At 36.5% G+C, this 18909-nt stretch overlaps 1 protein-coding gene across 6 annotated transcripts in view; it reads left to right on the top strand.

The window, feature by feature from the left end:
* SANBR (SANT and BTB domain regulator of CSR) overlaps nucleotides 1-18909 on the top strand; it is a 50865-nt gene that overhangs the window by 1382 nt on the left and 30574 nt on the right. For 4 of the 6 annotated variants that reach the window (XM_078056514.1, XM_078056516.1, XM_078056513.1 and 1 more), the window contains exons 2-6: nucleotides 2955-3113; nucleotides 11048-11234; nucleotides 12039-12132; nucleotides 14046-14284; nucleotides 17811-17869. In XM_078056514.1, the coding sequence (XP_077912640.1) occupies nucleotides 2964-3113; nucleotides 11048-11234; nucleotides 12039-12132; nucleotides 14046-14284; nucleotides 17811-17869 (729 nt within the window). In that variant the 5' untranslated portion in view covers nucleotides 2955-2963. Of the gene's footprint in view, nucleotides 1-2954; nucleotides 3114-8345; nucleotides 8507-11047; nucleotides 11235-12038; nucleotides 12133-14045; nucleotides 14285-17810; nucleotides 17870-18909 lie in introns of those variants that run through there. The other 2 variants (XM_078056517.1, XM_078056518.1) reach the window with 2 other exon arrangements.

The raw sequence follows: 18909 nt of genomic DNA, 5'->3' as shown, positions 1-18909 counted from the left end.
GGATGCAGAGGGAGAGGGAGAAGCAGACTCCCCATTGATTGGGGGAGCCCAGGGGGCATGATCCCAGGATCCCGGGATCAAGACCTGAGCCGGAGGCAGACGCCTAACCAACTGAGCCAGCCAGGTGCCCCCACAATAAATATTTTAGAAATATTTTAGAAATTTTAAATGAATCTTTTTGGAATTGAAGGAAAAAAACAGCACCCTTGCCTGTTTTTTAGACTGTTTTCTACTGAGGTCCAAACAAATTGTAATAAAATACCCTATTCCTAACATACATCTCAAATTGTGTGGTATGAAAAGTGATGATGTGCTGGGCATATAAGTGGAGAACAATAAACCTCTGTAAAATCTATTTTCTTTCTTTTCTTTTTTTTTTTTTTTCCGGCTCAGTGGGACCAAGCCCTGAGCCACCTCCAATCGGAGGGCACCAGAACCGAGTAAAGCTGTGGGACATAGTCCTGGGTGCCCCAAGATGGGTTTTTAAATATTTTTCAGTTAGTTTTTGTTTGTATGTATGTATGTATGTATTTATTTATTTATTTATTTTTAAGATTTTATTTATTTATTTGACAGAGACACAGTGAGAGAGGGAACACAAGCAGGGGGAGTGGGAGAGGGAGAAGCAGGCTTCCCACGGAGCAGGGAGCCCTTCGCGGGGCTCGATCCCAGGACCCTGGGATCACGACCTGAGCCGAAGGCAGACGCTCAACGACTGAGCCACCCAGGCGCCCCTGTAAAATCTATTTTCAGCTGGGCTCAAGGAAGTGTTTTACAATTATTAAACTGCATTTTATTAAACTAAAATTAAATTGACCCTTGAAAATGTGAGGGTTAAGGGTACTGATCCTCCACAGTCAAAAATACTTGTATAACTTTCGACTCCCCAAAAACTTAAGTACTAATAGTCTACTCTTGACCACAAACCTTACTGATAATGTAAACAGTCTGTTTTTTTTTTTTTTTAAAGATTGTATTTATTTATTTGACAGAGACAGACATAGCGAGAGAGAACACAAGCAGGGGGAGTGGGAGAGGGAGAAGCAGGCTTCCCGTGGAGCAGGGAGCCCGATGCGGGGCTCGATCCCAGGACCCTGGGATCATGACCTGAGCCAAAGGCAGACGCTTAACGACTGAGCCACCCAGGCGCCCCACGTAAACAGTCTATTAACACATATTTTGTATATGTATTATATACTGTATTCTTACAATAAAGTAAGCTAGAGAGAAAATGTTACTAAGAAAAGCATAAGGAAGATCAAATACATTTACAGTACTGTACCAAAAAAAGTCTGGGTATAAGTGGACTTGCACAGTTCAAACCTGTGCTGTTCAATGGCCAACTGTACACAGTAACAGCTATTATGTCTTCTTCCTCTGACCCTCCATGGCTCCCCTCTGCTTTGGCTTTCAGTAAGTGATATTAAAGTTATCTGTTTGACTGCTAGTATCCCTCACCAGACCATCAATTCCTTGAGGATGGGGACCATGCCATATTTATTGACTCATCACATATCAGAACTACATCTATTTGGGATGCCATCTAGAGCCTTTTTTTTTTTTTTAAGATTTTATTTATTTATTTAAGAGAGAGTGTGTGTATAAGTGGGCAGGGGGTAGAGGGAGAGGGAGAAGCAGACTCCCCGCTGAGCAGGAAGCTCCGTGCAGGGCTCAATCCCAGGACCCCAAGATCATGACCTGAGCCAAGGGCAGATGCTTAACCGACTGAACCACCCCGGCGCCCCTTATTTATGTATTTTAGAGAGAGTATGCATGGTGGTGGGGGGGAATAGGCCCAGAGGGAGAAGGAGAGAAGCAGACTCCTCACTGAGATCATGAACAGAGATGAAATCAAGAGTTAGACCCAACCAACTGAGCCACTCAGGCACCCCTAGAGCCTTTTTTTCTTGGTGATTCTATTGCCTGAACATCTTGGACACCCTTGGTAGCTGGATATGTTATTCAAGGGCTCCTGGATTGAACTAGAGGAGGATGTAGTGGGTGGGGAGCCAGGTAACAAAGCAAGAGGAGCCTCCACTGTGCAGGAGTGAGTGTGTGTGTGTGTGTGTGTGTGTGTGTGTGTAGGTGCTTTGGCTTTTCATATTTGAGTGGCAGGGTGTGTTTGGATGTGTAAGGATTAAATCTTATTGGTCAATTGTCATGTTTTTTCTGAAGACAAGGAAAAAGAAAAGAACAATCCAAAAAAATTGCTTCAAACAAATAGAAATAATACTAATTATAATTGTTGATAGAATGTCCCACCATTTATAACTAATAATCACATGACTCAATGACAGATTATGGTTATCCTATAATGTCAGATTAACTTGTTTTTAAGTTTCATTTGTTTACATTAGTAAAAATTAAATATACTCAGCCTTCATTGTTTGTAGCATGGACATTCACTCACAGAAGAATAAAGCAAATATTGCTTAGGACTAGAATGAAATTACAGTTCTTTTTAACCAGGTTTTTTTTTGTTTTTTGTTTTGTTTTGTTTTGTTTTAGTTAAACTCTCCTGTCCATGAATTGCTAATCAAGGTTTAAATCAAGCACACTTAGGGATTTTTTTAAAAAAGATATATTTTATTCAACCTTTCCCCCCAGTGTTTTATTATGAAAAATTTTGAACATATAGCAAAGTTAAAAAAAATGTTGTAGTGAACCCCTGTATACCCACCACTTACATTCTACCATTAATATTTTATTATACTTTTTTATCAGATAATTTATCCATCTGTCCATCCTATGTGTCTATCCATCCACCAATCCATATATTCAAATGCTATAATATTTGAAGAGATTTGAGCTGCATATTCTATTTATTTTAGGTCAGTTTTATTTTTCCTTTATAGGTAGCATATAATTCTTAGGAATAAATTATAACTGATTTATAGTGTTCTAAAAACACTTGGATTTCAGATGTAAATATATCTATTTGTCTTTATTTCTAGTTCTAAAAGATGAGTCGTGGATATTCAGAGAACAACAATTTCTTGAACAATAACAACCAAATGGTATTGGACATGATCCTTTATCCATTAATTGGAATCCATCAGACCATCAACTGGGAAACTGTGGCAAGGCTTGTGCCTGGATTAACACCCAAAGAGGTAAATAACTGTCCCCCAGATTGCTCCTGGAAAAATCAGAAAATGATCAATTTAAAGAAACAGCTACTAAGAAAGGAAAAAAAATTCAGTTTTACATATTCATACGCATGAATTCTGAATGTGCATATGGTATGATTTGACTAGATCAAACTACATAAATTATATATTAACCCATCTGGTATGTTTAAATTCAACTGTTTATATAACAACTGAAAATTCACTAATAATATCTAATTTTATTATTGTTATTATTTTTTTTTTAAGATTTTATTTACTTATTTGACAGAGAGAGACACAGCGAGAGAGGGAACACAAACAGGGGGAGTGGGAGAGGGAGAAGCAGGCTTCCTGCCAAGTGGGGAGCCCAATGCAGGGCTCGATCCCAGGACCCTGGGATCATGACCTGAGCCAAAGGCAGACGCTTAATGACTGAGCCACCCAGGCGCCCCTAATAATATCTAATTTTAAGTAACGGAACTGATACTGTAAAATTATGGGTAGATAAAGTTTTTGTAAATCAAATTATATGTTTGTTTGTTTTTAAGATTTTATTTATTTATTTGACAGAGAGAGACCGAGCGAGAGAGGGAACACAAGCAGGGGGAGTGGGAGAAGGAGAAGCAGGCTCCCTGCTGAGCAGGGAGTCCGATGCAGGGCTCGATCCCAGGACTCTGGGATCATGACCTGAACTGAAGGCGGATGCTTAACAACTGAGCCACCCAGGCGCCCCTAATTAGAAAACTTTTTGAAAGTTGTAAAATCGCAACTTTGACAGCTCGCCAATACAAAACAGCATCAGGCTGCATGTGCAGCACTCACATCCACTGTGATGCAAATACATAGGCACAAACATTTGAAAACCTCATTACGTCTTTTATTTACTTATTTATTTATTTTTAAAATATTTTATTTATTCGTCAGAGAGAGAGAGCACAAGCAGGGAGAGTGGCAGGCAGAGGGAGAAGCAGGCTCTCTGCTGAGTAAGGAGCCCGAAGCAGGACTCGATCCCAGGACCCTGGGATCATGACCTGAGCCGAAGGCAGATGCTTAACCGACTGAGCCACCCCAGCATCCCTCTCATTAAGTCTTTTAATGTAGTCAAACTGACTGAGCCTCCCAGGCGCCCCCACCATCTTCTCTTGCAGCCAAGCAAACCAATACCCACAAGAAATTACTTGCCCTCGGGAAATCCAAATCAAAACCTCAATGAGATACCACCTCACACCAGTCAGAATGGCTAAAATTAACAAGTCAGGAAATGACAGATGTTGGCGGGGATGCGGAGAAAGGGGAACCCTCCTACACTGTTGGTGGGAATGCAAGCTGGTGCAGCCACTCTGGAAAACAGTATGGAGGTTCCTCAAAAAGTTGAAAATAGAGCTACCATATGATCCAGCAATTGCACTACTGGGTATTTACCCCAAAGATACAAAAGTAGGGACCCGAAAGGCTACGTGCACCCCGATGTTTATAGCAGCAATGTCCACAATAGCCAAACTGTGGAAAGAGCCAAGATGTCCATCGACAGATGAATGGATAAATAAGATGTGGTATATATATACAATGGAATATTATGCAGCCATCAAAAGGAATGAGATCTTGCCATTTGCAACGACGTGGATGGAACTGGAGGGTATTATGCTGAGCGAAATAAGTCAAACAGAGAAAGACATGTATCATATGACCTCACTGATATGAGGAATTCTTAATCTCAGGAAACAAACTGAGGGTTGCTGGAGTGGGGGGTGGGGTGGGAGGGATGGGGTGACTGGGTGATGGACACTGGGGAGGGTATGTGTTCTGGTAAGCGCTGTGAATTGTGCAAGACTGTTGAATCTCAGATCTGTACCTCTGAAACAAATAATGCAATAGATGTTAAGAAAGAGAAAAAGAAGAAGAAGAATGTAGCAGGAGGGGAAGAATGAAGGGGGGGAAATCGGAGGGGGAGAAGAACCATGAGAGACGATGGACTCTGAAAAACAAACTGAGGGTTCTAGAGGGGAGGGGGTTGGGAGGATGGGTTAGCCTGGTGATGGGTATTGAGGAGGGCACGTTCTGCATGGAGCACTGGGTGTTATGCACAAACAATGAATCATGGAACACTATATCTAAAACTAATGATGTAATGTATGGGGATTAACATAACAATAAAAAAAAGGAAAAAAAGAAAAAAGAAATTACTTGCCCTCATTTATGTTATAGGTCTTTGTGAAATGATGAGGGAACCTTTTTTTTTCCACTACCTAATTTATACTTTTTCAAACCTTTTGGTTAAGTTTTGAAACTTGTTAAGTTTTTTTAATTAATTAATTTATTTATTTTTATTATGTTATGTTAGTCACCATACAGTATATCATTAGTTTTTGATGTAGTGTTCCATGATTTATTGTTTGTGTATAACACTCAGTGCTCCATGCAATACATGCCCTCCTTAATACTTGTCACTGGGCTAACCCATCCCCCCACCCCCCTCCCCTCTAAAACCCTCAGTTTGTTTCCCAGAGTCCATAGTCTCTCATGGTTCGTCTCCCCCTCTGATTCCCCCCTTCATTTTTCCCTTCCTTCTCCTAATATCCTCTATGCTATTCCTTATGTTCCACAAATAAGTGAAACCATATGGTAATTGACTTTCTCTGGTTGACTTATTTCACTTAGCATAATCTCCTCCAGTCCCATCCATGTTGATGCAAAAGTTGGGTATTCATCCATTCTGATGGCTGAGTAATATTCCATTGTATATATGGACCACATCTTCATCCATTCATCTGTTGAAGGGCATGAAACTTGTTAGGTTTTAAAATGGGGCAAACCTGTTAATTCAACTACTGTTCTGACTTTTTATTGTGAATATCTTCAAACATCTAGAAAGGTTGAAAGAATAGTACTACCACCCCTATATCCTTATATAGATGCCCTATTTGCTTCATTTCTTTATGAAATTTTTTTTTGTGATACTTAAAAGTGTCAGACACCATGACACTTCACCCCATAGACTGCATCATACATCTCCTTAAAATAAGGACATTATTTCATAACCACAGTACCATGGTTTAACCCAAGAAATTAACAATAACTCTGTCATATCATCTGATATTCACTGTGTGTCCAAATTCACCCAATTGTTGAATTATTTTTTTAACTAAAATACAACTAAATGTGAATCAGATTATTTTTAAGTAGTGTTAATTTTTAAATAATTCTTTAAAGTTTATTTATTTGAGAGAGAGAGAGAGCACATGTATGAGCACACAAGAAGGGACAGAGGGAAAGAGCCTCAAGCAGACTCCCTGCTCAGTGTGGGCCACTGCAGTGCAGGCCTCAATCTCACGACCCTGAGATCTTGACCTGAGCTGAAATCAAGAGTCAGATGCTTAACCGACTGAGCCACCCAGGCACCCCTAAATAATTTTTTATTACTAAACAAAACATGTCCTTAAAGAACACACACACACAAAGGAAATAAGTGAAAAATTAGAATAAGCCTGACCCGATCTAAAGTAAGTTGTTAACACCTTGTATATATCCTTCCAGATACTTTTCTTTTCTTTCTTTTTTTTTTTTTTAAGATTTTATTTATTTATTTGTCAGAGAGAGGGAGCACAAGCAGGGGGAGCTGCAGGCAGAGGGAGAAGCAGGCTCCCTGCTGAGTAAGGAGCCCCATGTGGGACTCGATCCCAGGACCCCAGGATCATGACCTAAGCTGAAGGCAGACGCTTAACCGACTGAGCCACTTTGGCTTAACCACCTGAGCCATCCAGGTGCCCCCAGATACTTTTCTATACATACAAGAATTGTTAAGATGGACATACAGCAAATGTACTGTTTTGCTGCTTACTTTTTCACTTAGCATATTATAGACATCTTTATGTGTCAGTTAATCGACCTGCAACATTTGAGCTATGAGCTATATCATAATTTATTAAGCCAGTCCCTTTTGTTGGATATGTAAGCTATTATTTCCAACTTTTGGCTGCTACAAATACCACTGTTAAAATATCTTACTCTTCTAAAAAGAAACCAAACTTACTCTTCTTTCCTTAGGGGATAATGCATTTTTAAGGCTTTTGTTACATATTGCCAACCAGAAGGGCCATCAGTGTTATATTCCAGTCAACATGGCTCAGTCTTGATCCCTGTACTTTTTATATCACATATTATTTGTGTGTGTGTGTCTTTTCAAAAGTCTCATTTATATATATTTTTAATACGTGTTATCTCATTGCAGTTTTAATTTACTTTAAATCCTAAAGAGGTTGAACATTTTATATTTTGTTGTACCATGTCCTTTTTCTATTTGTGAATTTGTTTTGTTACTAGTTTTTTTAAAAGATTTTATTGATTTATTTGAGATAGAGCAGAGCGAGAGAGAGAGAGAGAGAGAGAGAGAGAGAGAGAGAGAGCATGAGCGGGGGGAGGGGCAGAGGGAGAAGCTGACTCTTGGCTGAGCAGGGAGCCCAACATGGGGCTCGATCCCTGAAGTCAGGGATCATGACCTGAGCCAAAAGGTAGACAGTTAACTGAATGAGCCACCCAGGTAACCCAATGTTTTGTTACTAGTTTTAAATAATGGTTTTCCATATATTAAATATATTAACCCTTGATCTAGCTTTTATCAGTTTTTTCAGCCTATTAAGTTATTAATGATAGTCTCTTATATACAAATGTTTAAAAGTTTAAAATGTTTAATGTAAAATCTATGAATCTTTTATTTTGAAATCTGCCTTTTTTATCCTGTTTAGAAAATCCTTCTTACCTGAAGGCTATGTATAATATGTAGTCACCTACATTTTCCTGACTGCTTTTATTTTCTACATTTAAATCTTAACTCCACCTGGAGTTTATTTTAGTTTTAACTTTTTTCCTAATGACTAGTTAATTGTCTCAACATTTATTGAATATTTCATTCTTTTTTTTCTTTTCAAATTTTTTGTTCAAATTCTAGTTAGTTAACATAGTGCAATATTGGTTTCAGGAGTAGAATTCAGTGATTCATCACTTACATACAACACCCAGTGCTCATCATAACAAGTGCCATCCTTAATACCCATCACCCATTTAACCCATCCCCCCATCCCTTCCCTACATCAACCCTCATTTTTTTCTGTATCTTTAAGAGTCTCTTATGGTTTGTTTTCCTCTCTTCTTTTTTGATCCCTCCCATATGTTCATCTGTTTTGTTTCCTTTTTTTTTTTTTAAGATTTATTATTTATTTTAGAGAGGGAGCGCTTGCAAGGAGCAGAGAGTGGGGAGGAACAGAGGGAGAGGAAGAGGGAGAAAAGCAGACACCCCACTGAGCAGGGGCTGCTCGATCCCACAACCGTGAGATCATGACCTGAGCCAAAATCAAGAGTTGAATGCTTAACTGACTGAGCCACCCAGGCGCCCCCATCTGGTTTGTTTCTTAAATTCCACATATGAGTGAAATAATAAGCTATTTATCTTTGACTGATTTATTTCGCTTAGCACAATACTCTCTAGCTCCATGCACATTGTTGCAGATAGCAAGATTTCATTCTTTTTATGGCTGAGTAATATTCCATTGTGTGTGTGTGTGTGTGTGTGTGTGTGTGTGTATACACCACATCTTTATCCATTCATCAGTTGATGGACATTTGGGCTCTTTCCATAGTTTGGAAAATAATTTCATTCTTTATTACTGGTTTGAAATTCAAATCTTTCTACATTTACTGTTCTGATCTGTTGATCTCTTTATCTAATCCTGTTGATAGTTCTGTGTTCAGTTATTTTCAATATTGCTTTAATATCTGGTAGACAAAAATCTTGTGTGTGTTTTTTTAAGCTTTTTGAATGTTCTCTCAATCTCCTGGATTATCATTTTTTTCCATTTTGACAATGATGTGTTGGTATTTTGAAAGTGGAAAAAGGACAGATTAAGAGTTTTCATGTGTTTAACTTAGCTGAAATAATGTATCTAATTTTTCCAAAGAGACTATTTTTACATTCCCACCAGAAATATCAGACAGTTCCAGTTTCTTCACATCCTTGTCAACACTTTTATTATCTGTGTTTTTGATTATAGCCTCCCTAATGGGTATGAAGTAGTAATTCATTATGATTTTGATTTACGTTTTCCTGATGGCTAATGATGTTCAGTATCTTGGCATGTGCTTATTGGCCATTTATAGATCTTCTCTGGAGGAATGTCTATTTAGATCCTTTACCCATTTTTAAATTGGGTTGGCTTTTTTTTTCCAAAACTTTTTTAACATTTTATTTTTAGATAATCTCTACACCCAACCATGGGGCTTGAACTCACAACCCTGAGATCAGGAGTCACATGCTCCACCAACTGAGCCAGCCAGGCACCCCTTGTCTTTTTATTATTGAGTAATAAGAGTTCTTAATATATTCTAGATGCAAATCCTTTGTCAGATATATGACTTGCAAATATTTTCTCCTATTGTGTGTGTTGTCTTTTCATTTTCTTGATGGTGTCCTTTGAAGCACAGAGTTGTAAATTTTGAGGAGGTCTGGTTTATCTAATTTTTCTTTGTTGCTTGTGCTTTTAATGTCATAGCTAAGAAACTATCACCTAATCCAAGGTTGTTTTCTCCTAAGAGTTTTATAGTGTTAGCTCTTATATTTAGTCTTCGATCTATTTTGAGCTAATTTTTCTATGTGTTTTAGGTAAAGGGTCCAGCCTCATTCTTTTACATATAGATATCATGTAATTTTTGTTTAAACACAAAGGACATTTTTTTAAAAAGATTTTATTTATTTATTTGACAGAGAGAGACAGCTAGAGAGGGAACACAAGCAGGGGGAGTGGGAGAGGGAGAAGCAGACTTCCCTCTGAGCAGGGAGCCCGATGTGGGGCTCGATCCTAGGACCCTGGGATCATGACCTGAGCTGAAGGCAGACACTTAATGACTGAGCCACCCAGCTGCCCCCACAAAGAATATTTTTTTAAAAGATTTTATTTATTTGTTTGTCAGAGAGAAAGAGCACAAGCAGGGGGAGCGCAGGCAGAGGGAGAAGCAGGCTCCCTGCTAAGTGAGGAGGCTGATGTGGGACTCGATCCCAGGACCCTGGGATCATGACCTGAGCTGAAGGCAGAAGCTTAACTTACTGAGCCACCCAGGTGTCCCAAACACAAAGAACATTTAACAATATGATTTAAATTATTTATAGTTCACTTGCTTCTTTGTTTAAGCAATCACATATTTCAAAATTCATAATTTTCATTTTTTAAATATTAGAAATTGCTGTAAAGCTTGTTAGATAAATCTACACTCATTTTCCAATATAGCTATACACTTTACTTAAAATATATCAAAGGAACCTGTGTTTTAAAAGCCTACCTATCACTTTACTGTTACAAAAAATAAATTCATTTTGAAGGAAAAACGGATTCAATAAAACCATTTATGTTTTTTATCTTTGTCAACTGATAATAAATACAAACCACAGGGAAATATGGTAGATAAAGGCATTTTTCATTTTCCTATAACAGCATAAACATATTATGCCATTGGGTTAAAGCATATTTTAAAAAGTTCTATGGGCTCCAGGGTGGCACAGTTGGTTAAGCATCTAACTCTTGGTTTTGGTTTAGATAACGATCTCAGGATCATGAGATCTGGCTTTGCAGGGCTGCTTAAGATCTCTCTCTCCTTCTCCCTCTGCTCCTCATCTCCGCCCCCCACCACTACCCCCACCCCCTGCTTGCACACATGCACATATACTCTCTTTCTCTCAAAAGAAAAAGTTCTACCCTGAATTTTAAAAAAGAAAAAACGTCAGAAGCTTTTGTATATTGAAATGTGTGCTAATTTTCTAGGTACTACCCAGCAGATTAGAATTCACTTGTAAAAAATGATTATAGAAAAATATCATCAAATAGAAGGCAAGAAAATAATCTTATTTTTTAATTAAGAAAGACCTGCATTTCCTTCTTTTTATGTCATTACAGTGTGCAAAAAGGTTTGATGAACTGAAGAGCAGTGGAAGTTCCCCTGTTGACAACCAGTATAGTCCTCTAATGGCTGCTGGAGAGAGTCCTGTGGAAACTTTAGCCACGTATATCAAATCCTCCCTTCTTGACATGCAAGGAGAATTTCAGGGGACTCCAGTTGGTCAAGATGCAATTTCCAAAGCAAGTAAGGCTTGAAAACAAAATGCAGTACTTGTCCTTATGATAATTTGCAAAATATGCAGTTCAATCAACTTTTCTTTATGTATTTAAAGGCTAATATAAATATTGCTAGGAAATCTATTAGGATTTGTATCTTCCTGATTTTTAGAAATGTGTCTTTGCTATATTTGAAAAATGTTTTAATGTTAATATACAGGTCAAACACTATCACCAAAAAAAGCTTTTTATTATATTAAAATTTACTGCTCCAGTCTGTTAGCCTGATTATGTCATAAATTTAAAAAGATTTGACCTACAATTTCTACTTAATTTTTTTTTACTGAGAAAATGTTGCTTGTTCCTCATATTATCTACCTTTTATGTAGTCAACATTAGCTTCAAATGACGCAGTGGCAGGATAGAAAAGATGTTTTCTGCAGCTGGAAATAATAACTGATTGTAGAAATCCTGAGTGTAGTGAATAATTTAAATCTCAGCAGCAGCAGTCAGAATACTGATATAAAAATTTACTTCAGAAAGAGAGAACTATATTGTTGGCTTTTGAACACTTGACCCCTGTCTATTCACACCACATCATTTTTTAAATATTCAGTGTAATGTTAGCAATGTGTGATCCTTTTTTTCTACTGTTTCTTCCATATACGTTTAGAAATATTAAGGGAAATGGCACCTAACAGAGTACCATCTTTAACTAGCCTTGGAAACCATGCATTTACAGTATAACCATTCAGTAAGTAAAAACCCGTTCTCAGCTTAGAAACGCTAACCTCCCCCTTTGTTTTTGTATGTGTTTGTTTCTGTATTTAAGGAAGACATAGTATAGCTTCCACAAGGAATTGTTCTTCAGAAAGTGAAAATTGTACTACTCGTAATGGTGGAGAAAAGACTGAAGAATCTGAAGGGTAGGAGGCTGGTTCTTTGCTAGATAAGATTTAATATGAATATCAACTTTAAGTTATAAAATATATGATTGGTGATTGTATATATCAGTTACCATAATTTAGGAATTTCACATTACACAATTGTTCAAATTGTTGGAATAAAGGGTAGTTCATTGAACTATAACAGTTGCTCGATGGCTAAACATATGGCTTATTCATTTTATAATTAAATTGGGTTACAGTTTTCCATTTAAAAAAAATTCATTTTCATATTTGTAAATTTTAGGAATAACCTCTACTAATATAAAACTTTGAAAAGCAAATTTTAAAACCAAAGAAAAATCCCTTCCATTAGTTCTCCAATTTTATGAAACTAGATGTGTATTTTGGAAACAGTCTCATTATAGAAACATTTAAGAATTAGAATACACCTTTCAGTATATTGCAAGTTTTGATTGTTTTGTATATTTTACATACAGTAGATTAGACATATTTTAAGTATTCACCTTGATGAGTTTTAACAAATGGGTACACCATGTAAGCATCACTCAAATGAAGATATAGAATATTTTCATATCTGAAAGTTCCTTTCTGTATTTTCAGTTCTCATAGTTTCTTTTCTAACAGTTTTATTCATATATAATTCATATACCATAAAATTTACCCTTTTGAAAAAAGTTCTGGAGATGGATGGTGGTGATGATTGTACAATGTGTACTTAATGCCATTGAACTGTACACTTACAAGGGCTAATATGACAGATTTTATGTTATGTGTATTTTACCACAGTAAGAAAAATTCACCCTTTTGAAGTGTATAGTTCAGTGATTTTTAATTTATTCACATAGATTTTTAACTGATAGTTTTGTTTGTGTAGCACAAAAATTTATCAGATAATTTTTTACTGGAATTATCTAGTATTTCAAAAGCCACAGAAACATTATGCTTCATTATACCAGCCATTACCTGTTTATATTTTGACCGTAATTTCTTTGGAAGAACAATTTGCGAAGTTATTTAAATTCCTTTGACTTTGACAAGAATGTTGGTTAATAATCCTTTTTCTGGTAGCCCAGTTTTGTTTCAATTGTAATTTTATTAGAAAGTTATGGAGTTCCTTTGAACACATTAAATTCATATTCTATTTATTCTCTTTTGTAATGATGTGAGGGTAGTTGTGGATCCCACTGATACTGCTTTTTGAGGTGATATAATTTTCAAGGGAAAGTAAATTCAAGGAGTATATAATTTTGAAGCAGTCGTTCTGATGGATTATCTAAACTTATTCTTAAATTATTTTTTAAATATGCTAATAAGCACGTTGTAGTCTTAAGAATCCTTTAACTACATTTACTAATTTATATTTGATGAATGCCTAGAAACAAACTTTCTTGCTGTTAAAAATAACTAAGTAGCCATGCTAGTTTTTTGATTCTTCAATGAATGATTTTAACTGTTTTTCCTATTTATTAAAAGTAAGAAAATTTTAGTATTTAATCTTTACTCATCATACCCATAACCATATAAAAGTGCCATTTTATGTTCTTCGTCAGAATTAGAATGTATTATTTAATTTTTCTTTGTGAATTGGTATTTTTTAAAATTTTGTTAACTTATAACTGGAAAAATAAACTTTAAACCGTGTAAATTAGAGTCCTATAATAAAAATATTTTTGTTTTTCTAAGCTCTAAAGTTATTAGGCTTAATAATCTTAAGGTCAATAGCTTAACTAAAATTAGTCAAAATCTAAGATATAGATCAGATTAGCAACACACTTAAATGAAAAATTCTGAATGTCAAACCCTATAAAATTGATTTATGGTCAAAACTTCCAAAAATGTCTTGTTCTCGTACTTCCAATAAATGTCAGTATTCTTAGCTCCTCTTCTAGAACTCTTAATAATTTCATTTCTGTGTAACGTTTTTTATGAAGGCCAAACATGGTGATCCATGTATGTGATGAAGCAAAAAACTTGAAAGAAGATTTTATTTGCCCACGAGATCTTTTGATATCAGAAATGAAGTACTTTGCTGAATATTTATCTATGGATGCCCAGCGCTGGGAAGAGGTGGACATTTCAGTTCATTGTGACGTTCACATTTTCAACTGGTTGATAAAATATGTTAAAAGGAACACTAAGGAGAATAAAGATTGTGAGATGCCCACTTTAGGTAAAAAACAATCTATTGCTTATTTTGTAGTAAAATTTATGTGTCATCTGGTAGTTGCTTCTGGCCAAACATGCAATGTGGAAAATTATTTGGACATTAGTATTTGTGCTCAGATTAGTAACCACCTTTCAGGAAACTGATACCTCATCCTTTTTTAGTAGATTATAGTGAATGTATGGCAAGTGGACAGGTCTCTAGATCAGCAGTTCTCACTGTATGGTACATGGACCTCTGGAATCCTAGAGATCTTTTAGAGAATTCACAGGGTCAAGATGATTTGTATTATAGTACTAAACTGTTTCTGTCTTTTTCTCTGTGTTGACATTTATTCAGATGGTACAGAAGTAATAGAGGAGAAAACTCTGGGAGCTTTAGCACACATCAGAGCAGGGGCACTAAACTGTACTAGTAGTCACCATGTTCCTCAATACCACCTACTCATAGTTAAAAAGGAAAAAAAAATTCACTCTCACTTTAAGAATGTCGTTGATGAAACACTGAAAATTATTAATTTTATTAACTCTTGACCCTTGAGTATGCATCTTTTTCATGTTCTGTGTGATGACAACGGGAGGTGCACTCCTGCTGCACACCGAAGTGTGATGGTCATCTGGAGGAAAAGCACTTGTGCAGTTGTTTGAGTTGCAAACTAAACTAGCTGCTTTTTAAAAAAGAAAACCATTTTTCCTTGAAAGAATGATAGGCAAATTATGGTTATTCAGATTTAGGCATTTGGCCAATATTTTCTTGAAAATGAATTAAGGGAGTTGATCAACTAAAGGGAAACAACTGACAGTATCCATTGTCAATAATAAAATTCAGGGTTTCAAGTGAGAATTGGAGTGTGGAAAACTATCTGCTTCCATGTGCTTGACAGCTTCTCCATATTTAAAGACTTTTCTTTCTTTTTTTTTTTAAGATTTTATTTATTTATTTGACAGAGAGAGACACAGTGAGAGAGGAAACACAAGCAGGGGGAGTGGGAGAGGGAGAAGCAGGCTTCCCACGGGGCAGGGAGCCCGATGCGGGGCTCAATCCCAGGACCCTGGGATCATGACTTGAGCCGAAGGCAGACGCTTAACTGACTGAACCACCCAGGCGCCCCTATTTAAAGACTTTTCTGATGAGACTGGTGGTAATACTAACAAGTGCGATTTTTATATATTAATATATATATATATTATACAATGAAATGTTTCAACATTTGGAAGGTCCACATAACTCAGTGAACCAATAGTTTCCAAATGACCAATGCGTGTTAAAATCATGCATGGGTTAAAGATCCACTCAAAGTGTAAGATAAATCATTTGACTTTGAGATAACAGAACAGGAGAAGTTCATTGATATGACTTCAGATTCCATTGCAACTAACCTTTAAAAGAAACTATCAGTTGTTGAGTTTTGATGTAACATCAGAGAAGACTACCCACAAATTGAATGTAGAAACAGATAGAATCCAGCTGCCTTCTATTAAGTCAGACATGGTAGAAATTTGCAGAAAATGTCAGTATTACTCTTCTTGCTAATTTGTATTTTGGAAAATATAGTTATTTTTCATAAAATATGTTACTATGTAATGAGTTTATTATTCTTTTAAAAGGAATTAAGAAATATTTTAAATTTTTCCCTGTTTTAATTTATGATATGGTCAGTACTGATAGATATAAACCATCTAAACAAAAAAGAGGTCTTAAGATCAAAAGTTTGGAACCAGTGTTCTAGATGAAAGGAAGAATAATTACTAAGTAATCTTTAGTTGGGTATAGACTTGTATAGGAAATCACACTTGTGGTTTAATAAAGTCTTTCTGTGTACTAGAGTTTGCTATTTATAGCAGTACCAAAATATTTTTTTAATCTTGTTAGTAAATAAATCTATAGTGACAATATAAAAATTTTCTAAAGAAATTTATAATTTATTACATTTTAGTGACCAAATTAATGGAAAAAAGGTTCTAGTGGCTCTTAAATAAAAATTACAAGATTGCCAAATAAAAATTTTCAGCCAGAGTCGAGATTCCAGATCACCCAGATATGATATGTATATGTAAAATAAAAAATCAAGTTATGCAGGCAGAAAAAAATATTGTTTGATCCAGCATATTTATACATATAGTAAAGATAAAAGAAGTGGAGCAAAACCAGTCACTCCGCAATCAGTAGCTACAAACATAGACTTTTATAAAAGCAATCTTTAGGGGCACCTGGGTGGCTCAGTTGGTTAAACATCTGACTCTTGATTTCAGCTCAGGTCATGATCTCTGGGTTGTGAGACTGAGTCCCACGTTGGGCTGCGCACTCAGGGAGGAGTCTGTTTGACATTCTCTCTCACCCTCTGCCCCTCCCCCTACTTGCGTGTGCATATGTGTGCTTGGTAAATAAATAAATACATAAATAAGTAAAAATATTTTTAAAAATAAATAAACAAAAACAATCTTTATTCTAACTGGGAAAACTACCAAAATGCTTAATCAGATTTCTAATAATTCAGACAATGGGTCTTAGCTGGAATGGGCTATATTACACTTCCCCGAGAGAATTTTCACTAGCTCCCTCCTCTCTTCACAGTTGCTATTTGAGAGCCTTTAACCTGGAAGTAATTTTTTTTTTTTTTAAAGATTTTATTTATTTATTTATTTGACAGAGAGAGCGAGAGAGCACAAGCAGGGAGAACAGTAGAGGGAGAGGGAGAAGCAGGCTCCCCGCTAAGCAGGGAGCCCGATGTGGGGCTCGATCCCAGGACCCTGGGATCATGACCTGAGCCGAAGGCAAAGGCTTAACCATCTGAGCCACCCAGGCGCCCCTACCTGGAAGTAATAGTTAAACAAAGATTAGGGTTACTTATTTTAATCACTGTCTGCATAGTCCTTTATTTAGAAGGATTGTCTTAGTACTATAATGCTAAAAATCATAGTTTTTTTTTTTTTCCTTTCTTAAATATACCTCATAGGAGATGACTTAGGTTTACCAAAATAATAGTGTTAGCTGGCATTCTCCTTTCCCTGGTTATGCCTCTCAAGGCCCACCTCAGCCTGCCTTTAGGAAGTAACTGAGCACTTCTGCGATAGTAAATTTCATATTATCTCTCAGAATCTTTTGATTAAATATTTGTTCGTAACAAGCATTGTACTGCTTTTGAAATAACTTCACTAATAACAAGTGCTTTCATTAATTGTTTAGAAGATTTTCTCACGATTATTTTTTTATGTGATGAATTATAGTCTCAATTTTAATTATCTCTGATTTAGTTAAGGAGAAAAGTTTGCATGTGTCATATCTTTAGCTGGAATCTTTTTATTTGCTATGAATCTAATTCCAGGGCAGATTTACTATGTGCTTTTTTCTATACCCTGTATTTTAACACTGCATTTTCTTTCTTTCATGTATCTAAGCTATATGATGTAGTAAGGTTATACTAAATTGCTCTTAAAATGTAACGTCCTCTGTTAAGGTGAGAAGGAGCCTGTTCTGAGGAGGTTGAGGTACAAATCAAAAGGAGAATTTAATTTTTTTTTCTTTTTTTTAGAGCCAGGAAATGTCATTTCAATTCTTATTTCTTCAGAGTTTTTGAAAATGGATTCATTGGTAAGTATTATTAAAAGATCCAAGCTCTTTTCAGGGTGCCTGGGTGGCCCAGTTGGTTAAGCGTTGACTCTTGATTTTGGCTCAGGTCATGATCTCAGGGTTGTGAGGGTGAGCCCTGCGTTGGGCTTCACTCTGGGCGTGGAGCCTGCTTAAGATTTTCTCTCTCTGTCTCCCTCTGCCAAAAAAAGACCCAAGCTTTTTTATCCACCTATGCTTAATTTAACATACAACTTGATTTTTCCTTAAAGTGTCTAGAAATTTTTAAGACATCCTACTAAAACAGTTGTTAATTCAAGAGTGTGATTCTGTAACTGAACTAATAGGAGTTTGCTTCTTGGTGAGTTAATTGGTGAGAGACTACATCAGGTGGAGTTGTCAGACAAAGGAAACTATTTGCAGCAAATGAGGAGATCAGCCATTACTCCCCAAGCAGGGGTGAGAAGTTCCTTTATTTAGGGTTTAGGATGAATATTCATAAAGGGGAGCCCTGTCATTGCAGGTAAAGGGGGGGGCATAAGGTACAGGCATCCTATGCTATGTTAATGAAGCTTGGGCTCTTCCCAGGGTGGATACTTTAATATTATAATGAAGCAGAGGTAACTGGAAGAGGGGAAGGGGCTATGGGCATAAACTGGGTGGTGTCATGGGTTTGTTATCTCCATTAGGAATGCACGGCCTTGCTTACTTTGGAACCAGCATTGGGAGTTTTTACCACCAATTTGTTGTCTCTGATATGGTCAGGCTATTTCCAAGCCCGATGGAGACTGTTAGTTTTTACATTCCCTTGATTCCCTTAAAATTCTTAACTACTGAGGTCTTTGTATTTCTTTATAACTCTGACACCTCCTAGGAGGTTCTGCAAGAAGTGTGCTTGGGCAAGTAGGGCACAGATCACAGAAAATAGCTTGGGGCCTAACATGACTTCTCTTGTGTCAGGAAAGCTTTGTCTGTCTTTCCTAGTCCAGGGATCCCTAACTCTTTCTGTTTACAATTCCATTAGAATAAACCGCTCTTGTTCTGTGGGGAAGGGGTTAGACTAC

This window comes from Halichoerus grypus, chromosome 10 (genome assembly GCF_964656455.1).
Source record: "Halichoerus grypus chromosome 10, mHalGry1.hap1.1, whole genome shotgun sequence".
NCBI classification, from domain to species: Eukaryota; Metazoa; Chordata; class Mammalia; order Carnivora; family Phocidae; genus Halichoerus; species Halichoerus grypus.
This window is presented reverse-complemented; position numbering and strand designations above follow the sequence as displayed.